The sequence below is a fragment of the Corvus kubaryi genome, unplaced genomic scaffold (genome assembly GCF_017639235.1).
Source record: "Corvus kubaryi isolate FWS band 111438036 unplaced genomic scaffold, C.kubaryi_AGA036_p1.0 37264, whole genome shotgun sequence".
NCBI lineage: Eukaryota > Metazoa > Chordata > Aves > Passeriformes > Corvidae > Corvus > Corvus kubaryi.
Genome location: NW_024581079.1, coordinates 3470018 through 3493717, shown reverse-complemented (window position 1 = coordinate 3493717; position 23700 = coordinate 3470018). Strand labels below are relative to the sequence as shown.

Below are 23700 nucleotides of genomic sequence, written 5' to 3'. Positions count from 1 at the left end.
TGGGATCAGTTTTGGGCCTTCACTTCAGAAAAGATGGGGAGAGACCAGGCAGAGATGTAAAGGAGGGAAATCAGAAAGCTGGGATCAGGATCAGGCAGCAGGAGACATGGAGGGCTGGCCCCGGCTAGCCAGGGAAAGGGAAGCCAAGGGATGGGCTAAACACAGCCTGCAGCTCTTGGAAGTGCAGTTACAGTGACAATGGAACCAAACTACAGCTTGGGAGGGTTAGGCTGGAGGATACTGAGGGTAGTACAGCCTGTGAGAGGTCACCAAGAGGGGCTGGGGGAATCTCTATCCTTGGGGAAAGCCAGTGCTGATGTAACCCAGTGTTAGACATAGTATTCCTACAAGTGAGATGTTGGATTAGAGACCTCCCTTCCTCCCAATGCTGCTATGGGAGGCTCTCTGATCTTTCCATAAACAGTCCTGCAAAGGATAAGCACAAGAACTTGAATTTCCAGCTCTTGAGATAGGGGTTTACCAACACCCTTCTCCTCCCCCGCCTTCCTGGCCAACATCTGTGTGTTCCACAAAGCACCCCTCATTCACCTTTCTGCTCCCTATCACCACCTTACCACCTTTTCACCTGCCAGCACTTTTGTTTTCTTACTGAGCCCAGTTACCTCTACTCTCAGCTCATCCCAAGCCCCAGGTATAGCCCCACAAGGCACAACATTTAACTACACCTCACTGCTGCCACGTGGGAGAACTCCCATCCCTGCCCTCCAGCCCCAGAGGTCAATTGTCACTCTGGGAACCGATTTAACCCACTTGGAAAGGCAGCAAACAGACTTGGCTGTGTTGCTGGATGATATTCTACTGTGTTATGAATTAAGCCAGCTCACAGAAAGAGCCTGTGGGGCCCAGGGCAAGAGAAGGGTGACACACGGTGAGGAGGTAGCAAGAAAAGAAGAAAAAGAAGAGGAAAAGACCATCTTTTTTGAATACTGCAAGTGGCCACTGCAGTATTTCACTTGCCTTGGACCGGCAGCCCCAGAGCAGTCATTCCCAAGGCATTCAGCAGTGAAAGTGTTCCTGCTTCAGACCAGGCAGAGGGCTCGTGGACCAAAGCCTTGTCCATTTTTCCAGCTGTTCTGCCCAGAGGTCCCACCCCTCCCTGCAAACCCTACCCCGGTTATGTCCTTAGTGATCAGACTAACTCTGGAAAGGGAATTTAGCTGTGCTGTGGTTCCTCACAGTCTCTCCAAGCGGCTCGGCCCCGCCCAAGCCATTACTGCATATTATTACCTCATCCAATCCTCCCCCGGGGAGTGAAAAACACACGTTCCAGAGATTAACCTCTGAGATGTACTTTAACCTGTCACCAGAACGCATGAAAAAATGTGCCACAATATGCTTTGGAGCAATTTTAATGCTGTTTCTTAGGAAACAGCTGCACTGCTCCTAATTTCAACTTAACTCCCTCACTAGGTCACCCATTACTTAAAGATAGATAAAGCTCAAGATGGGCTGATTTCACCATATCGTGAACCCTCTAAATCTGGAGTGACCACATGTCCATTTGGTGTCCTAGCGCAGATTACTCCAATCTTTTGTCAGTAGTTCCAGAGAGTGAGTACAGCAGCTGGGATTTACCAAATGCACACAGCTGCAGTACAATTTCCATCTCTTTGGCTACACCTCTGCGATCTTCAGGGTCTTCCAGACTAAACGATTCCTTCAGCCACAGCCCAGAGAGGGTAGGAAACAGCACCTTGGGATGGTAAAATCATAAAAGCCAAGCCAGGTAGGCTGGTCCACACACATTTGTACAGCTGACAGCAGAACGTTGTGGTTCTTCCACATGCAACAACAAACATTCAGAGCAATCACACAAAAAACCTCACAGAAAATACTTAAGTCTTACACTACTTCTCCCCATTACTAAATCACTGCCCTTGCTGTTAATTTTCCCCCTTGTTTACAAAGACATTTTAACTCTGCAATCTAAGCCTGGAAGGTTTATTTTTAAACCTGCTGGTATCTAGCTGCAAATAACTTTCTGCAAATAGACACGCCTAGAGGGGACACAGATTGATTCTCTGATCCAATAAAAAAATACAAAGAAAAAGATAAAGAAATGCCAAGCATCCAAACCTGGGCCTGCTGGAAGGACTTGAGCCGCCTCTTGAATCGAGATGGAAGAACAAAGTCACAGCCCTTGGCAAGGAAAGCTAGCTCCCCTCCCAGGTCTGGGTCCCTCCGCAGAGAACTCTCCTTGATCATCATCCTGGGCAGCTCCTAAGCAGATGTTGGCCTTTCCAGAAGGGGCACGGGCACTCTGTAGGAGACCACGTCAAGACCAGCACGTTGCTTTCTTGGTTTTGATTTTTTACAGGCAAAAAATGGCAAATGGCTTCAACATATTATGTCTTCTCTCTCTTCACAAGGACAACATCTAGCGATTTTATCTCACTCCTGAAGCCAGAGTTCCCTATTTTAACCAATATTCAAAGTGTCTTTCAGTACCACCAGGATCTTCTGCCTTCTTGTAATACTTTAATTGAGAAACATGATCTACAAGTGAATCTATTTCCCTGCTGGCTACATGACAGACAATCTGTCCTTGGCTTGTAATAGGCCAGGGGTGACATGGGAAAGGAAGCACCCACCACCACTACCAAGAGCTCTAAAATTAGATGCCCTGCAGAAGTGGCTAAATATACCATCTTCCCCAATAGTTCCTACTTTGTGTGCTCCAGTGCTCAGACCTGAGGGGCACCCCTGGGTCAGTCAGGCTCAGCTAGAGTTAAACCAGGCTCAGCCAAGGGCCCTGCCTGTGGGATGGCAGTGGTTTGAGGTCCCTGCTGCCGAGGTGATGAAGCAGAGGAGCAGCATTAGTTCCCACTCTTCACTGAAGGCTGTAATTTTCAAAAAACATAATTTTTTCCTTCTTGCTGGAAAAAGCAAATCATCTAGTTCCTTTAATGCCAAGCAAGCACATAAGGATGATCTTGGATAATAAGCTCAGTCATTCACAAGCCGCTCTTAAGAAAAGAGTTTCATTAAGACATCAAAATGTATCATTCTTGTTATTCACTTTCCCTGTAACTCTCACAAGGCAAAGGCAAAGCAATTCTCAGGGGACAATAGTCTACTTCTTCTCTGCACAACTTGGAGCAAGCAGACTTCAAACCCTTGCTCTAACCTTGTCTAGGCTTGTTAGAAGTGTGGTCTCCCTCTCTTACCATGAGAATGGTGCTGAACAAAGGCCTACATCCAATTCTTCCCACAAAAAATGAACAGAGTCCCATGGGGTGCTTCCCCTACTTGACTGTAAAACCTGAGACACGTCTAAGGTTCAGTAACACAGAAAAAACCCCAATTTCTAGCTACTAGGGCTTGCTCTCATCAAGGTATTGCATTGAAATGCAAAGGTCTCAGTGAGCCTCACAACAGAAAGTTTTTATGGGACATGTGCCTCTGATGTCTTTTCCTGGGTTCCTGTAGAAAACCCCAAGTTAATACGAAGCCCAAATGAGTACAAAGCCTAACAGAGTGGCACAAAGAGGATGGGGATGAAAAAAAAAAGAAAAAGGCAGATAGGAATGTTTAAAGTGGAACTGCCACCAAGTAAAGGATACACTGATCCATATGCAAAACATTTGGAACAAATTTGTTTTTTCTGACTCTGACAATTTTTTTCTAAACATTAAGGCAACACTTAAAGAGCCCATGAAGCTCCATTGTACTAGGGTTGCTGCACATCTCAGGCAGCAGCATGTCAGGAGGTGATTTATTGTAAATCATCTGTGGCAAGTGATGAATTACTTCATGTTCTGCTTACAGCCTGCAGAGGAAATGAAGCCCAAGGAACCTCTCTGACCTCCAGCTGCATCCAGACCAACAACAGAGACCTTTGACAGACGTAGGCATTAGAGAGACACACTAATCTGGCAGCCACTAGTTCCTACTTAAAAAAAACCAGCACAGCCATGTACTTTTCATGCACAAATTAACAAGTCACAAAGGATCTCAGAAGTTTGGGGGATTTTCACTGATAACCTGAAAAACACAAGTAATCCAGAGGCAAGGCTCAGCGTGTCTGTATTTCAATGTTTTGGAATAGCAGGTTTCTAGCATGGTACCTCCTATCCTCAAAACACACAAGGTGAGTATAAATAAAGATATAAATAGACGGTACTATGAGAAATCAACAGTAAGGGAATCTTGTTTCAACAGCTTCAAAGTCAACTGGACAAAACCCGCAGCAGAAAAGTCTGGTCTCAACAGCCAGACCAACTGTACAAACCACAAACCCAGAAATCCTTCCTTGCTGTAGGTGACCCAGGTTGAAGGTGAGAGATTGCCTCTGTTAGCCTTTCATTCTGAGATACTTTAGATTCACTTATTATTTGTTTGTATTTCAATAACTGTTACCAATAGAAAAAAAAGCCCACAGTTTTTCACTATTTGTGTTGAGAAGTAATGAATAATTGATGTTTGAAATGAGTGCAGATTGTGTCTATAGCTTAAATGACAGATATTATCAATAAGTGACCAAAACAATTTGTAACATATGTAAGATGAAAGTTGATTTTCCAGAGTTTTACATTATATTTTAGATGCATTTTGAGAATACACAATTATTTCAGAACAAAGTTAAAGTTACTACGACATTATAGAAACCACTTTTTACACTTACTCACCCCATACAAGATCCTTGATTAGAATGCCATTACATTTGCAAAACAAAGAAGCACACAAAATTATGAGGGGGCAGAATTACGAAGTTACCAGGTCAACCTTGACTTTCTATGATTCAGAAACAGTTAATTCCCCTCAGAGCCTTCTTAGGGCCCCCTGGTTTAAGCACACAACACACACATTTGGATACAAAAAAGCAAAGTGTGTGGCCTTGGGATGGTGTTTCAGGGCACAGGGAGTTAAGAACCTTCTGAGAGTCCCAGCAACCCCCACCCCATCAGTCATTCAGGAGAGGCAGGATTAGACAGAGCCCACCCAGGGGAAATGTGGAAACAGGGAACATCCTCTGGATACTTCACTCAGGGCTCCACCAGCTGAGATACAAGGTGGTTATAAAGGTGCCCTTATCAACCCCGCAAACCCTCTGCTCCCAGATCCACGGTCCCTGGCCAGAAATGGTTGGATCACCCACCTGACCTCAGCCTGAGCTATTCCACTTACTAAGATGACAGAAAACAAAAATGTTAGTTAGGTTTAACTAAAATGGGAAGCAGAACTGCTCTGGCTCACTACAACACAAGTGACCTTTTTGAGGAGATACCCAACAACAGAGGGACAAAACCCAAAAGGGTCTCTTTGTATCAAAGCCTGGTCCTCACCTCTGGTCCCAAAATTATTCACAAACTTTATTCAACAGCTCTTAAAATACAACACGTGAGCAGAACATGCAGCAGAGCCCTGCACCACTCACATTTGATTCCGAAAACAGAAGTACCACGTTTCTTACAGACTTTTCTAGGGTTCTTTCACTAGAGCACCACTGCAAGCATTAGCTGAATTTACTTTGTCAAATCACCCATCCTGTACAGGTGGCAGACAAAGGACACAGAGAGGTTATGCTCAAAAATATCCACCACTGACTTCTCCAAGGACTTTGCAGACGACATTTTACTCAAAGGCAGCAGTCTTTACCTTCCAACACACCCCAACACTCAGCATTTCTGCAGCCCCATTCCACCTTCTTCACTGCTTACTGGTCCCAGTTTGCCCCAGTTCCTTCACACCTGCTGGTCCATCCAGGATCCTTACTGCCCTCCTCACTACAGACAAAAATACAAGTAAGTACTGGGGGGCTTGCTGACCTCTAAAAGGCAACTGTACTGTTCTCTCTGAACTATTTTTTTCAAAACCAACATACTAAAAAATCAGCTTAAGACAAGCACAGAGAACAGGAAATCCCAAACCAAATAGCTGGGAGGTTTAGAGATAAGCAATGGAAAACTGGATCTCAGAATGGGAAATGTTGGACAGTCTAGAAGTATGCAATGCTTCCTGGCCTGCCTGAAAGAAGCGTGGTGACCTTATTATGTGCTCTGCAAAATTGATGGACTTCTTGAGTATTCATTTCCTAGTTTCTAAATATTTGGGTTTTGAAGACAAAGAGGCAAGTAATCCTATTGTTCTCTGTGGAGGATCATAATTGGGTTTATGATAAAGAGAAAGTCTGTTGCTGATATAAGTTAGCACAGATTTAACACAGATAGGCCAGCTGAGCCAGAGAACAGACGGGTATGAAGGATTCTCCCTCTCCTTTTTCATTGCTTAGCATTTGAGGGATATTAAATCTGTCACAACCTTCACAAACAAAAGGTGTGCTGTGTTTTCATCAGTCTCAGAGCTCTGGGTTTCTGCATGTGTGCCCAGCTATTTGATAACAGTTTTATGAGCCTTAAGAAAACACATCAAATACTTTGCATAATTGAGGCACACGTGCAGTTCTGAATGAGAATGCACATGCAGCTTCAGTTACAGCCAGACTGATCCAGCAATATGGATGTATTCCCTAGATGCTACACCTGGAGAGGGACACATCTGTGCCACAAATGACAGCAAGCCTCAGGGCAAGTGCAGAGGCAGCAGCTGGGTGCCTTGTGCCCCCTGCTGAGGGGACCAGCTGCCTCCACATCCTCTGCCTCCCCAAAACACCCCTTCTCTCCCAGGGTCTTTGGCTCTGGGCACCTGCACAAGGCAAGGGTTGTGTGGCTGCACGGAGAGCAGAGCTCTGGCAGCCGTGGAGCACGTCCATAGAAGGCAGGCTGGGAGCAAACTAACACACAGCTAGGTGGGAACAGGGGAACACAACCTGCCAAGGCACCACATTGAGAAGCCACTTGGCAGCATAAATGCATCCCATTTTCAAGCATTATATAAAACCTGCCACAAAGCCAGTGCCACACTTCATCAAACACATTTTTGTTTGAAGCTCACAAGTTAGAAAATTTTGTAAATTAATGTACAAGACAAGAATAGATATTACAAGGGATTACTTTAGAGATTTTGGAGCTGTTTAATTCTACACTCTCTGAGGAAAAAGATTCTTCCCTTGCTGAAATATCAAAATACCATTTTCTGTAAGCAAAGTTGCCCAGAGCAACAACAGAAACTCTTGGAGAGCCTGGTCTAAAAGGATCTCAGCACCATCATGCAGGGTCAGACACACCCCACGTACCCTCCTTCAGAACTGCACCAAATTTTGGGGAAAAGTGGCCAGTTTTGAAAACATGCACATTATGCTCCAACTGGAAGAAGCTGTGAAAGTTCACTTACAACCTGGGCACTTTTTCAGTGCCTGTGTGGAAGGTGGATTTTGGAGATTGAAGTCCTCTCTACAGTTACTGCCTACTTGGAAGTATGGCAACAAGTTTTCTTGAAATTTGGCAGTTGTTACCAAATGAAAAGCACTGAGAACTCAACAGATGGCCCTGGTTTCCCTCTAAAGCAGCCTCCCCTCAAGACCCTTTTTCCTGGGAAAACCTACTCCTCATCTGAGATACAAGCAATGCAGACTCCACATGATTCCATGCACTGGGGACAGGGAAAGCAAAACTAAATCCTCTGAGATTCTGTCCTTTGTCCCATGGAGGATTGCTCTCTTTAGGAACCAGTGATGAGGAGGACAACAAAGGCTGCTCAGAGATGGGAGAGGTAGAAGAATCAGTTCTTACTGAACTGCTGAGAGGCACTCCAATACTTTCTCCCAGAAATAAAGTAATTATTTATACTTATTAAAGTAATTATTACTACCCCCTATTATAAGGGACCCATTTAAACCACAAGTAAATGGTCTACAGGAGCACCAGCAGGAAAAGATCAAGCTCAAAGGTGAAACTGCATGTCAGGACCTATTTTATTTTCTCATGGGTTTCAGTTTCCTTTTTTTGTTTGTATTTAAATAAAGGCTACATTTCTGCTGGGTTGAACACATTATTTCACTGCAGCATTCAAAGCACAATGCATCAGATATAATTTACTACCAACCCCCCCTGCCATTTTCCCATGTTTGTTTTACTCACTATCCCATCACAAGTTTGGTTCTCTTACCTTTATTACTTCTGGGGCCTGCTGAATTGAAGCTGGAACAGAGTCTCTGGAGGCAGCCCCAACATGGCTTTCTTGCCCTGCAAGGAGGGACTGTGAAGGAGTTGCTAAAGTTTCCTGGAGAATTTGCATCACTTCCCTCTCCTTGGACAAACTTCCCTTGCCTGTCTGGAATTCCACCAGCTCCTGGGCAAAGTCCTCAATGCTTCCCAGGATACGCAGTAAAAGAGCTTTGTCATCCTCTTCCATTTTATGACCGTTGGTTTCCATGATTTTTGACAAAGAAGAAGGGGGATCAGTGGGTTTAGTTTTGGGTTCAAGAGCCAGAGGTAGAGCCTGTCTACCCTGCCTGCCAGACACCTGCAGAGAGGCAGGTTCACCCTCCTTCTGAGAGGGTTCCCTCAGAGTACTCTCAATTTTCTGTGAGAAGCTCTCCAAGTCCAGCAGCAGTTTGTCTATCTCCTCCTTGTCCACCCTGCTGCATGTCTGGGCTCCCTTGGGGACAGCAGCTTGGGCACCACACAACCCAGGATCCGACACTGGTTTTAAAGGAGCCGTTTTCTCGGGAGCATCTCCCGCCCTGGCCCGCTCTGCTTTAACATCAGCAGGAAGGTCTGAACCAGCAGCTCGCTGGTAGCTGCGCTCCAGGCTCTGCCAGCCCCCCTTCTGCTCTGCCTTCTTCCCTGTCCCTGCTGTTCTGTCCCCATCAGACTCCTCCTCGATGTACAGTGCCTCGGTGGCAGACGTGCGGTCGCAGGGGCTCGGGGCTGGTGACTGAGGTAGAGCATCTCTCACAGCCCTCACGCTGCTCTCTGGAGGAACACCGGGCAGGGAGTTGGAGGTGAAGCTCACAGTACCTGTTTGGATGGACTGGGAGGTGCTTGTCACCTCACCCTGACCTGGTAGAATGAGAGGAACTGCACCAGAGGATGGCAGCTGAATGATATCTTCATACCTGGGCGGCTGCTCATCACCAAATACCAGGGGAATGGAAGTTTGCTGCAAGCCATGGAAACAGTTCACCAGCTCTGCCCAGTCACTTGCTTCCCTCTGCCCCGCTGGCTTCAGCTCAAAAGGCAGCTTTTTCAGGTAGGAGGAAAATCTTGTCATCAGATTCATGTATATCATCTCTGAGTTAGCCAGGGGATCACTGCTGTTCCCTCCACCAACGCCATCTGCAGACTTCTTCTTGATGCAGTGTTTGATTATGTCCGTGCACTTTTTCAGATCCTCTGAGCACTTGAGCAAGATGTCCAGGCACACCTTAATATCTCCACTAGAAGAACCATCTAGCTTGTGTTTTTCTAAAATCTGGGTAATGAAGTTTTCTTCGGGGAAGGAATGAGGGGAGAAGGGAACCACAGGATTCACGGTGACTTCTGGAGCATCATTGCTCTCCTGCCATTTCTCCACAGGTGAGGGACTCTGCAAAAAGCCACATGGAGGGCAGTTCTCATCATTGTTGAAGTGCCCATAAATCAGGTCAAAATCAAAGGATCGTCTGCTGAAAGATTCTGACCGAACTTTCCTTCCCTTTCTGTAGGCCACATGACTGGAAGAGTTTTTGAGCTTTTCAAAGGAGAATTCCTTTATTTTACCACTGGCAAGGTTTATTGCCTCACCAGTAATGTCTTTTAAACTGCTGGAGGCTTGAACTGAAGAGCCCTTCTTGATTCTTGGATTGTTTGGGAGGATTTGGTGATAGTCCTCATTGCCAGCCAAGGCAAGACCATTTTCAGGAACAGGAATTTTATGGTCCAGGTTGGCATTTTGGACACTGAGCTCTGCACAGACACTGTGGTGGGCCACTATGCAGGTGAGTCCCTGTTTGAGCAGCTGGCAGGAGCCTGTGCAGTAGTGCACAGTGTGCTGGGAGTGCTGCTCTATCACCACGCTGCTGTAGCAGTTCACTGAAGTCACCATCAGCCTGTAGGTCGCTGCCATAGCACAGACCACGCTGGGAAGTGAGGCTGCAAAACTCACCATGAACTTCACAGGGAAAAGCTCACTTGTCACAGCCACACCAGATCGGATGAAAACATTCAAATGTCAATTGGAAACATCCAAACTGTGTGAGGAGCTACTGCCTTGGGAAGCCCTGGAGAAGTCTGGAGTGGTTTCAGCAGTACAGTTACAACAACCAGTGCAACTTGCATATGATATAACTTAAGGTACCTTGATGCTCGTATTCCATGCAGAAAGCCTTGCTCAGCAGAAGTGCAGCACGAGCTGCTCCATTTCCAATGGTCCAGGTAGCTTTTCCAGACAGGCCATAAAATCCAGCCAGTTCCTAGGCAGAAGTGACAAGCCAACAAGTTCTGTTCAACCCCTTTTCTCTCTTTTTGGGTGGGTCAGTAAAAGGTAGATAATCCAGTAGCTTGTACAGACAAAAAATCCACAGTGTGCTTAGGAGAGTCCTCTTTCACACTGGTGACACAGGTCCCTGCAACAGAAATAAAGGTGACAGTCATTATGATTGCCATGTATTATGCAGCCTTGTCTACTACTGAACATCTGGCACCAGACAGAACAACCAGCACACAGGCCCGCACAGAACAGAGTAGGCTGATATTCTTCCTTCACTCAGATCTACCATATAAGAACAGTGCTGAGGAGCTGGCCTATATTTATACACAGGCTGTCTGTGTGCTGCCATTTTAACAGCTCTATTTTAGCCACTCATTAATTTTTTTCCGACTTGCTTTTCTTCCTCCCCAGACCAAGCAGAACATTACCTTTAATTCTAATAGAGCAAAACATTTTGATCCTGTTGTGAATTTCTGCCTTTCATTTTCCAAGGCTCTAAAGATAAAGCAAAGGGCAGTAGAGAAAAACACTTTCAGGATTTCCAAGCTCTCTGGATTATAAAAAGCTGCAAGAAGCCTGCAGCAAAGTAGCTGAATGCCTGTAAGAATGCAGTCTTTAGTAAAGGCCACATTGGCTTCCATTAGCCTTTCACCAAGGTCTCTGGGACCATAGCAATATATTTTAAGGAGGAATAACTGTTTCTCTTACAACCCATAAATAGTAGCATATTTAATACAGTAAGTCCACTGCTGTAGACACTGAGGATAGTAACATTTGTATAAAGGTTAAGCCTATGAAAACTAGGAGTTGAGTGTTTTACACTTAGCACAGTCATTTCCAGCTGCATTTCCTATCATCATGGTCAGAACTGCACCAGATAAAAACCCCAAAGCTGTTTAACTTTGTTATGAAAAAAAAAGGAAATCTCAGATTTAAGGGTCTTGAATTTTAGACATAGACTCATCTTTCTTAATACATGAACAATCAAATGAAAACACCCCAGTGAAATTCTGAGCACCCTTTATTCCTGTACAAACAGAAATCAATTTAATAAAACATTATTATACCACACAGCTAAGTCACTCCACAGCATGGGTTTATTTTGGTTTCTTCAAAGGTAAATATCCAGCACTGCAAAAGGCCAGGCCTGCACCTGATGAAAGCACTGCCCTTCACACAGTTCCATGCCACCAACTTAGCTCAGAGCCTGGACAAACACAGCACACACAAGGCAAGTGCCCTAAGAGTTTGGTGCTGTTGTAATTATCGACTGGGGAGAGCACAAGTCTAAATATTCACATTTTACATATTTTAAAGCCTTAATTGAGAAGCACTGGTTCAAGAGTGTTCAATGAAATTTGTGATGTGCCATGTCTGCTCACTGCAGTTATGTGGAGTGGCACAGGTAAAGAACCCTTCCCACTTCGTTCTTTGGATTATATACAGCATTGAAACAACTGCATGCAAGATGAAGAGCTAACTGCCACGCTGGGCTCTGGAACAGGCTGCCACCTGCCCATCCCAGCTGTGGGCCAAGCACCTCCTCAGCTCCTCCTGTCCTGGCCTGCTCCCCTCCACACCCACTGGCACTGCCCCAAAGCCCCTCCGGCTCAGGAGGGCCCTCCCGAGGGATGAGCAGAGGTATGAGGTGTGCCCCTTCCCGAGGGGATGAGCACAGCAGTGGTACCAGCTGTGCCCCTTCCCCAGGGATGAGCAGTGGTACAAGGTGTGCCCCTTGCCCAGGGACAAGCACAGGTACCAGGTGTGCCCCAGCCACTGCAGTGAGTCAAGGTGCCAGTGGAGAAAGGGCGTGCACAGAACCCTTTTCGCACCCCGTGGTGCTCACACCATCACTTGCACACCCAGGGAACACACTCCACACCCTCCAGTCACTCAGGCTTCACTGCCACGTGTGCTAAACCCTCTGCTGAATCAGAGCCACAGTTTAAAAAGTGCTGTTGGCTCCCCAATGCCTTCATGGGCTCTGTCAGGAAACTCGTGCTAGGCCTCCAAAAAGGCCACTGATCCACAGACTCCCTTCAACACATCAGGGTAAGGGGTCTGCTGCTTTTCCTCTTCTGAGCCTCCACCAACTCCAAACGAGCCTTCTGGCATTTCCTGAAATGACTGCTATATAATATTTAGAGAAAGGAGAGGTCTTCAGGACAGCAGGTTTGCTGAAGAATTAATATTGCCTCTCAAAAAGCACAGGACTTCCTGAGGGCTCCTTCCTCCCTCTGTGTCATACACAGCAAGGAGAGACTGGTCTTCCTTTTATCTGCTAAGAACAGTTTGGGTTTATACCCAATTTGGGCAGTAATTACATCTTGATTAAGTTATTTCTTAAGTAGAGTAATAATGTGTTACTCACTGTCTCCTTCTCCTCTGTCACTCCAAGAGTAATTTCCTCCCACCACATCACTGACTAAGCCAGTTCCTCTAATTCTTTAAGCCACTTTCAAACAACAAAGTTTTTGCATCTGTAAGGTTATTCCACAAATCCTTCAAGGAAAGGTCTCCTAGATTCCCAATCTACATGGACTGGTTTTTTTTTAGTTCAACCTGGTATTGCCAGCTATGCCCAATAACCATTTTAGGTGTTTATGCAATGATTGCTGCACTCTAATCCCTTTCCAGTTTGCCTGTATTCCTCTGGTACTATCACAAACCAACACAATGCAAACACAAACTTGCCAAGGCCAACACAGGATTGCTGCCTCCTGCCTCTGTTGACAGCACTTTTTACTGCTGTATCACAGGAGGAAGTAATCAAACTATCAATACGAAACCCCAATATCCTCTTTTCTACCACACTAACTCATGTCTTCTCAGTAACTATTTACTAATTGCTTTATTATCGCTGTCTGCAGAAACATGCTTAGGTTATTCAAGGGCTGGAGCAGCACAAATCCTTACAGATGTAGAGTAGAAATTTCTCTCCTTCCCCACTGCCTTGCCCAAGGTAGGACATGCTCAGCTTGCAGCTTTATTTGAGTGCAATCCATTGAACATGATCCAGCATGCAAACTTAGTCAGGACAAAGCCTAAGAGAGGAGTATCCCTGTTTTCAGATCTGGGAACGCTGCCTCAAGCTGAGCTTCAGTTGTGACCCTTGGTGGGTGACTAAAACCTACCATTTATGAGCAGAATGAAAAGACCAAATGCATCAGGAAACTTTCCTACTTGGCTCTTTCCAGGCTGCCACTTCATTCCAGTTTGACTCTAGAGCAGCCCCCAGTTCAGAAACACTGCAAAAAGATTCTGTAATTAGGACTGCTGCCACGAAACCAACCCAGCCCCGGGGATACAGGACTGGCTTCACAACACAAACTGTGAATGAATAGCGCTTCTTGTGTGACTGCAGAATAATGCTTTATGTCTGTCCTATCTCTGCAAGATGACATGAATTACTTTCCAAAGGAAAAAATTATTGCAGATACTAATTATATAAAAGGTTATTCTGTAAGACACACAAGAAATTCTATTCATGCAAAGATTATGCAGAAGTTAAATAATTGAACAATGACAATCTGTTCGGATTGGGACTGTCAGCCAATGCTTGCAAACTGAAGTCTAGAAAGCTACAGGACAGGGCTCCAATACCTCTGAAAGTCTCTAACTCACCAGAAGTCTTCTTGAACCCTCATCTGCAGCACTAGCAACAGGAGCTAGAAACCACCATAACACAGGATGGAGTAAGCCAGCCTTCCTGCACCAGGACATGGCCTGAGCATCACCGTGGAACTGCTTGTTTCTAGTGGAAGGTGTGGTAGGACCAAGCCTCCAGTCTGGTACTCTTGCAAAAGAAAACAAGGAACAACAGGTTTCCCATTTGGACAGTCACCAGTATGGCTTCAGGTGTATCATAATGCCTGTGTAATCAGGTGTCAGGTCTTACCCCGTTAGAAGGGCTTGTGGTATCAAAAAGCAGCATTTATCTTCTTATTTAGAAATGATTGGTTTTGTTTAAAATTTACTGAGCAAAGCAGATTTGGGAGCATGCTATATGGATTATAGAAGAAAAAAGCAGGCCAACAATAAAGCAGTGTTTTCTTACAAAGAAATTTTTGTAACAAATCCAGTTCTGCTGAATTAAGTGGAAATTTTACAACCAGACATTTAATAAATTATTTTGGACTCTATCACAAAGGACCTGATTAACAATTTGCCATCACTTGCACAATTTATTACTTTTCAAAAAGGAACAGGAGACTAAAAAGAGTAACTTTTCTTCCTATACTGAAGAAGTTCAGAAGGAAAAAATCTGAGTTGTTCCTTTGTCCTGTATTTCTTATATATTTACAGCTTATGATATTTTGATGTGCTTAATGGCAACAAAACTATTTTGTATGTAGGACTTAGGTGGGAAGTGCAGCTTTTCAGTCCTCAGGACCATCAGAAATTTGATGCACGTGCACACATTTCAGGGACAGTAGAAGAAACCACTCATGATTGCACCTGCACAGTTTGGGGATTACAGGGGCTTATACCATTGACAATGGCACAGCAACCAGAACCTTTAGAATCTTTCTTTCTAAGAGGTTTCAGCTCCAAGCTATTTCATGTCTTAGAAACTGCAACAACCTGTGATGGCTACAAATCCCAACTTGCCTCATAACCCTGGTTAGAGGATCTGACCTACTCAAACAGCACTTCTATCTGAACCAGAGGACACTTCCTCATATCCTCAAGTGCTTCAGTATTTAATTACATTCTAAAAAAAGGGTCATCATTTCCCATTTAAGTATGTTCAACATCAGGTTCCACAAACAGCTATCCCACTTTCTCATGCTATATTAAAAGAGCTTTCAGGAAGACAAATTTCCTCACCAAGAAGTACTAACACAGTATAATCAAATCACCTCTTAGCCTTTTCCAGGAGAGCCAGAGAGAGTCTGAGAGATGTCTTCAGAGTCACTCCTATAAATCTTTGTCTGAGTTCTGTCTGTAACTTGTTATTGTTCTTACAAAAACATGGCAGAGGTGGGATTCATCTCACCTACACAGCCATGAAATGTTAGGTGCTGTTTGTAGGCAATTCAGCTAGGGAGGCACCTCAAAAACAAAGATCACCCCACTGAGTTTAACAATCCAGTTTTGAGATGACAAGTTACATTAGATGAATCTCATCCTTCAGGATTACACAAGAACACAGGAATAAACATTTCTGTCTCCAACAGTGCTTAAATGCCAATGCTCAATGAGTAGTATTAGAAAGACATCTGATATTTCCTAAGAGTACTCTCCTGGCCTCCAATTGTTCCCAGTTCATGAGAACTCTGAAGCTGGATGTGGTTTGTGTGTACTTACTAACCCTTGGACGATTTCTCTCCCATGTGCTTGAGCATCCCTGGGTTCAACAGAAGTTTTTTGCATCCTGAGCATCTTTTGACAAGACATCCTACCACCCACCCTCCCTTTCAATCCTGTCCCTCACCAGCTCCAGTATGTCAAGATCTTGTACTGAGACACTGTGCAAACACTACACTTCCATGCACACTGTCCACAGCATTCCCGAATTTGCAAACTCCATGTCATCTCTCTGCCTTCTCTTGCCCTTCTCTTAGCTTACTCAGCTCTCCTAGTGCAGAAGCCACTTTGCACCTCTGATCATTCCCACTGCCCCTCTCATAAGCTTTTCTGGTTCAATTACACAATCTAAGACACAGGAAGCCAAAGTGGGCACAATATTCAGGAAAGATGAGAACCATGGGCAGAAATTAATTTTTGAGCTGCCTTTCAAAAATCAGTATTATCCCTACATAGTGTTTTCCCCTTCCCAGCCTCACTGCTTTCAGATAATGCATTCTCAAGTGTCTGCTCTCATAACCACCTGGGTTAACTCACTCTGTCCTTCTTCCTACTTGTCTTCCAAGAGGAAATAAAGATACTATTGTCCTTTGTAAAATGCTCAGAGATCTACTGAGAGAACACTCTGTTCAAGAGGAAGGTGTTCACTTTTAGAGACCAGTATTTTCATGCAGCCTCAGAAAAAAGGTTCAGAGATGGGCAGCAACAATGACCCAGAGGTCTTGAGCAGATGGTCTGTGAGGAGTGATGGAGCAGGACCAGGCACTTCAGGTTGGAAGAGAGGTGACTTCAGAGAAATAAAATAATCTACAAAGTCATGAATGGCATGGAGAGGGCAGATAGGGTCTGACTGCTCACCTACTCCTCAGCACAAGAACTAGGTGGTCAGTGCCACCAAAAGCAAGTTAAAACAAGCACACACATGCAGCAAACCAGGGAAATGTCTCATCAAAGGATGCCACGGACCCAGAAATATTCTGGGGAGTCAAGGGGCCATGTTTTTATACCTCCTCTGTTAAAAGTCACCACCTTTTACATGGGCACCACTTGATACCCTTTCATTCTTGCTATGCTGGGGTGGCAAAATAAACAGGGATATTCCCATGGCTGCAGATTTCTATCATAATCCTTCCTCTTATCCTTCCTACTTCCAAACATGTATTTTCCAGGCTAAGTTCCAGTTTATTTGGTTACTCTTTTTACAAAAGTTCTTCAGTTATGTGCTTTTTCCTAATATTAACTACAACTCTTTGGAGAGGGGAGAATGTCTGCCCCTAACTTTGGAAGGGGTATGTTATTCATTACGCAAAAACACCATGGATTTACACCATGGCATTCTGGTTTGCTCCCTCTTCTTTTCCTAGAGATGTCATTTCTATTTGCCTTCTTTTGCTGTTTTTGACTGCTGCTGCACGAGTTTCACAGAGTCTTATCTGCATTACTTAAAAGATCTCTTTCCTGAATGGCACAGAGTCTCATGAGCTCATCACTGCACAGGCACAGGGAGTTGTTTATCCCTTGTGCACATTAGTTTACGTCTGCTGGTATCAAGTACCTATAACCAAGTACTGTGAGAACCTTCTGCAACTGCAGCCAGCTTTTGTTTCTGCTACCCTAATGCTGTGATTTTCAGCATATACTGTCACTTCATTACTCAGCCTCTATTCCAGGCCATTTATAACTGTGTTCAACAACACAAGCCTTAACATGGATTCCCCCAGGAGTGAGGAGTGATCACTCTTCCCTAGAAAAGCTGACGGTCCTTCCTACACTTTAACCAGGTTTTAATTACTGAGAAAGCTACACTTCTGCTCCATGGCAGTTCATTTCCTTTAAGGAGCATTAACAAAGTCCTTTGTTAATCTCTCTCTGAAAATCCAGACACAGCAGAATATTTGCTTGTTTGTCTCTTGTGCCTTCTTGTCCAAGAGCTCCAGACCATAGGACTTACCAGCTGTAGCTGGACTTCAGCATTCCTGCAGTGACCCATGGAGGTCACTGCAATGGGAACACTTATCAAGGCAGGCTTCCAAGCAGACGTGACCTTGAGCCTCACCGTCCGTGGCAGGACGATTAACACTCCTCTGCAGTCACTGTGCATTTGGAGAAGTCAGTTTTTACACTGGGAAATTTGTTTTGGTAGATTTACCCTAAAGAAAAATAATCCCCCAAACCTAACTTAAATACAACCTCTCCACATTTACAGCAGCAGCAAAAGGCAAGCCCACCACTCAAAAAGATCTGGGCTAGTTTCAATAATAGTCTGCACTGATTTTTAAAAACAAACCTGGCAGTAGACCGTAACCTCTTGTTTTAAAATACTGACTTGCAGTTAGTGAATGCAGTATTATTCAGTGTAACTCCTTTGGGTTAAGTGACAGGGTTATCTAATACTCCAGTGCCTCTATCCCCTTCACAAACACCAGCACACAGAGGCCCTGAACACGAGCATACCAGAAACTGCTGGGGAGCACCAGTGCACGGGCCATGCACAGCTTGTCACTGGGGTGTCAGCTGGGAAGGAGAAGAGTTAACAGCACCAGGAAAGATGTCACCCTTTTCAGCTTTTCTAAAATACCTTTCTTCAACTTTCCATTTGCACAGTCCTGGAACTAAAACTGACCAGACAGGAATTTGTGCCCCCATGAGACTGGTTTCCAGTTAGACAGATGAGACAGCAAGAGAGTAAAAGCTCACACGATTTTTCCATGTAACGCCAACACGTTACATAAAAATACTTTTCCAACTAATTCTTGTTCCAGCCCCTTGTCTGTGTAGATCCACCAATCTTGCTCACTTAGTAGGACCCAAATACATTCACAAACACGTTGAAGTTTAGCAGGGCACAACAAAAAAAAAAATTAATGCTTGAGCTCTGACACACTGACAGAAAATAAGGTGACCAGCCAGCGAAACACTTGAGGTGAACAAGCTTCAAAAGCACATAATTAGCAAGGCTCAGGGCAGAGGTCAGAAAGCCTGCTTGATTAAGTAATGTGTCTCCCGGCTGTTTATAACCGTATATGGAAAGAGATAATTTCACATTAGCAAGATAAATTTATTATCCCTGGAATGTTAATTCAGTATTAACAGTATCCATTCACTTTACACAAATTAAAATGATTTTATTTAAGTGTTAAAATAACAAAGGAAGATTTGTGTCCAAGACAGCATTCCCTTGGTCATTAACTTTTGCTGACACTGAGGTTACAATTTACAGATTCCCTGAAACCATTTTCGGAAACTTACTTGGAAGTTAAATTTCTTCTGTAGCAGAGTAGCCATCTGCTAGTGGTCTGCAGAGTAAATACACTTTTAATTTAATAACTAAACCAAAAAAAAATTGTTTTCATTCATTGCCGTCTATTCAGAGCTCATACATTTCTCACTGCTGTCAGATCTAACTTCTTCAGGTCTTACATGTATCACACTGGAGTCACTTAAAGCCTCCGGCATTCAAAATTTTGGGTAAAATTCTTTGTCTAAGGGGACAGCCCATTTCTCCAGGGCAGCCTCAGGTCCCAGCCCATATCTGGCCCCAGCTGGAGTACTACAGCTATTCCATGGGTCAGCAACAGGCACGGTGACACAGAAAAGCTCCGACTCTGTGCTGCATTCCCACCCTCTCCTCTGAGGCACAGTCCCAGGAGCCAAGAGCTGTCATTCCCACCAGCCATACCTTCCACAAGCCCATTCCTGCCAGCCTCCATCTCGCACTGGGAACAGCAGCAGCTGTCAAAATGCAACAAATTACACCAAAAGGTGCAGCATGTCCTGGCATCCAACAAGTCTAGCACTGCTACAGATTTTTGTGCCTGTGCCTTCGATAAGCCGCCCCAGAGGCACAGAGCAGTGTGCTCAAAGCAACGCACAATTCAAGGGAGAGTAACTTTTCTGTCCCCTACCAAGGAAAACTAAAGGTGCTTTAGCCTGATGTCCTGGTACAACTGAGGAAGTCATTTCTCCTGTGTCTTTATCAACCAGGGAGATTTACAAAACAACAACAAAGTAAATATGACTTCCATTCATTTCTCTCTTTCCCCTGTGTATTTAACCAGAAGCAGATTAAAGAGAAAAGCAATACACACAGAAAAAAACCCAGAAAACATGCAAATGCAAAGATTCCTTCATTTTAAGTGGACAGCCATGTTCACATTCGTGAAGCTGCATATTCATTAAAATGAAGTAATTTTTAACTAGCCTGCATTTCACATGTATGACTTCAGGTATTGCCTCCTGCATCCTACCCATACACTGTTCTGCAGTCAGAATTACTCATTTCTCCATCAGCAGAGTATTTGCATGCTAATCGAACACTGATTAATTGTTAACATTGTTAATATTTTCCAGTATTATCCTCATTTTACCCTGCAAAGAGAATACATCAGTTTCTGGTGCTCAAGCCCTGATTTTCCAAAGTATGTGACATTAGGGAGTGTTTCATATGGTCAAAACAAAGCACCTGCTTAGTCACAACTGCCCTGGCAGTCCCAGCTCAGAAATTCCACAAACCAGACCCAGGGACACAAGCAGCAGAGGAAATACAACAGTGAAGTCTGCTGGAAGAATCTCGTCCTGTAACACACATGAAAACAGTTCTTTATGACAGCACTCAACTACGTTAATTATGGATGAGAAAATTCCCCTCCTCCCACAGTTCCACAGTGCTGTCCCGTTTCTGACAGAACTGGAGCACAGGATCTAAGCTCTAACTGAGCCTTCAGAAAAGTTCAGTGTAACAGGAGAAAGCCTGGTCTTACAGGGAAGAAAAACATGCAGTCATTGAAGTCAAATCAGCATTGGAAAACATTTACACAACAAAAGCAAAGCAACCTCTGTCCTGTACCAGGACATGCCAAGTTCAGAGTTACTTCAAGTCAGGTTTTCTATGTAATTCAAGGGTGGAGAAGTTCTCTGTGGAGAACGGTCCTTACTAAAAACAAAAAACCACCAACCAACACTCACCCCACCCATCAAAAAAAAGGGAAAACAAATTCTACCATGCAGCATCATATTTATACCTCCAGGGCTACCAGCAACGAGTGTCAGACCGCAGGGATCCACAACAGAGCTTTTTGAACTGCCTGAGCCACATTATTCATCACCTGCTCCACAGGTTGCAGCTGAAGGAAATTAAATAGATGCTTTCCCAGTGAATCTCTGCAGCATTTGGCAGTCACACATCAGTCAGCTGTAATTTGAGGAGCTTTGCCCACAGCTACCTTTAACATTGCACCTCTGTGCAAATTATGAGTACAAAATAATATGACACATGACAGTGGTTGCAAAGATCTAGGTAATGGAAACTGGCCATGTGCCACCAGGGAACTTCGATTTTTCTATTTCATTTTCAAGCAAATATAAATCAGTTGCAACTGATACACAGTGTTACCCTTTCCAGCTATATAAATACTGGGAAAAAACCCAAACAACCCACCACTGTCTCATGCTTCAGTTTCTCAGAATGCAGCAGACATTAAACACATAATTTTACAAAACTAAGTCTAACAGTACTGCCAATCTCCTCAAAGTTCTCACTAAAATAACCTCCCCCTACACAACCTGAGAGAGCAGACCTACCAAGTTTGAGAGATCGACAAGAAATAATCAAGAGAGAAGGTGGCTTAAAGAAATGGTTAAGTAATTTCTTGGAAGAGTTATTTCCTGTAGCAGGCATCACATCATCATGAGACCACCACCAAGAAAAATGTGCCCTGCCTTCCAGGCAGCACTTCAACAGCAAACAGCTTGGGGGACTACCTGCCTCTGGAACCTTTCCTAGCCTGCATTTCTGCAAAGATGGGAGCACAGAGCAGCACACCTCCCAGGGTCTCCTTCTTCAGTAGGAAAAACAGAGGTAATATAATTAGTCACAGGCTTTAAAATATTTACATTACTTGAGACCAGTGCAGTCTGATGACCTGCAGAGAGAATTACTCCGGCAGGAACACCTCCTTCATAAATCATTCCACTCGTTATCCAATCTCAGTTTTACAAGTTTATGCTCAACTTAATCTCGAATTCATCTGCCCGTGAACCAAGGAGTCTGGTAGCCAAAGTTGTTCCCCTTCTTGCTCAGGAAGAAATACGTCGGGGAAAAAAATTAATCCTGCTTTCACGACCACGTATTCATTCACAGCTGCAGTGAAGATAATGGAAGGTCCAGTTACCCAGGGTGCTGGGGCAAGTGGTCACAGAAAAAGAACAGCCTGAAGACCCCTCACGGGAGTTAACCTCCGGCTCCCAACAGCCAACACCTCCGGGCCAGCCCGGGCTGGGAACGCGCCGTGCTCAGAACCTGCTACGCCTAAGCCCCTCGGGACAAGTCTCCAGGGACAGCTCACAGCCCCGGCCCCAGGCACCGCGGAGCGCCCGCGCTCCCAAGGCGTGCGGGGTGAGCATCGCCTCCCGCGTGTGCCCGGCACCGCCGTCCTCAGCACACCCCGCCAGACCCTCCAGGACCGCGCCAGCGCCCGCACCGGGACCCCCGCGCTGGCTCCTCATCCACAGACACCGCCCCGAGCCCCCGCCGCCGGGCCCCGCGGGGACCCCGACCCACCGCTCCGAGCCGCGGGACCGACCGCTGCCTCAGACAGGGCGAGCCCCAGCCCCGGGCCCCGCCGCCCGCACGTACCCGCCAGGGCAGCGCCCCGTCCCGTCCCATGCCCAGCGCCGCTCCCGCCGCCGGGCGCCCTCCGCCGCCCGCCCCGGCCGCCCCTTCCGCACGGCCGGGCCCGCCCAGCGCCGCGGGCCGGGGGGCGGGGGACGGGGGCGGGTCCCGCCTCAGAGAGCCCCCGGGCCGCCCCACGAGCCTCGGGCCGCCTCAGAGAGCCCTCGGGCCGCCTCACCGCCGATCCGCGCCTCAGCAGCCTCCGCGGACGGCGGGTTTTGTTCTCCCCTCAGGAACGCCACCAACGCCCTTACAGAATCACAGAACCGTCAAGGTTGGAAGAGACCTCCAAGATCATCAATCCGACCATGCACCCCGCACTGCCTCTGTAACCCCGTAACCACTAAACCACATCAGCCAGTGCCAGATCCAGACGTCTCTTCTACACCTCCACGGACCATGACTCCACCACCTACCTGGCAACCTATTCCAATGCCTGACCGTGCAAACAGTGGAATTTTTTTTCTAATAGCTAATCTGAATCTCCCCTGTCTTGCCTTAGGGCCATTTCCTCCTGTCGTCTCACTGCAGGCACGGCAGAGACCGGCCCCACCTCACTACAGCTGTCAGGGAGTTGTGCAGAGCGATGAGGTCCCCCTGAGCCTTCTCAAAGCTAAACAAACTCAGCTCTCTCAGCTGTTCCTCATGAGGCATGTTTTCTAGACCCTTCCCGAGCCTTGGTGCCCTTCTCTGGATATGCTACAGCCCCTCAATATCCTTTTAGAGGTGAAGGGCCCAGAACTGAATGCAGTGCAACCTCACCAGTGCTGAGTACAGGGGAGCAATGACCTCCCTGGTCCTGCTGGCTACACTGTTCTTGATACAGGCCAGGATGCCATTGGCCTTCTTGGCCACACTGCTGGCTCATATCCAGCTGCTGTCGACCAGCATCCATGAGTCCCTTCCTGCTGAGCAGCTCTCAAGCCACCCCTGCCCCAGGCTGGAGCTGCAGGGGGTTGCTGTGACCCAAGTGCAGGATGTGGCACTTCGCCTTGCTGAACCTCACGCTGCTGTCCTCAGGCCTTTGATCAGGTCTGTCCAGCTCTCTGCAGAGCCTTCCTGCCTTTGAGTAGATCAACAGTCCCAACCAACCTGGTGTCATCTGCAAATTTACTGAGGGTTGCTTCATCTCTTTTCCTCCAGCCAGCTTCCAGCCCTCATTGGCTGGAGGCCATCAGTAGTGCCTTCTGGCAAAAGGTAACAAGAGGGAAAGAACCCTGCTGGTGCAGCTGGAACAGGGAAGCAGCTGCAGCGCCTCAGCCCAGAACAGGCCCTGCGTTGGCAGCTGTATTGCTGCACTGCAGATCATGTTGCAATCATCAGACGTGATCTAGGGGAGGAGATGCCCAAAGACACCTGGACACAGCTGCAAGTGAGCCATGCGATGT

At 45.9% G+C, this 23700-nt stretch overlaps 1 protein-coding gene across 5 annotated transcripts in view; it reads right to left on the bottom strand.

Moving 5' to 3' along the window:
* The window catches only part of PPP2R3A (protein phosphatase 2 regulatory subunit B''alpha), a 54281-nt gene that overhangs the window by 28186 nt on the left and 2395 nt on the right, over positions 1 to 23700 (bottom strand). The window contains exons 1-2 of one of the 5 annotated variants that reach the window (XM_042024740.1): positions 22277 to 22343; positions 8029 to 10468 (exon numbers count right to left, since the gene is read on the bottom strand). In XM_042024740.1, coding sequence (XP_041880674.1) covers positions 8029 to 10011 — 1983 coding nt within the window. In that variant the 5' untranslated portion in view covers positions 10012 to 10468; positions 22277 to 22343. Of the gene's footprint in view, positions 1 to 2097; positions 2282 to 8028; positions 10469 to 13956; positions 13982 to 22201; positions 22344 to 23700 lie in introns of those variants that run through there. The other 4 variants (XM_042024741.1, XM_042024742.1, XM_042024743.1 and 1 more) reach the window with 4 other exon arrangements.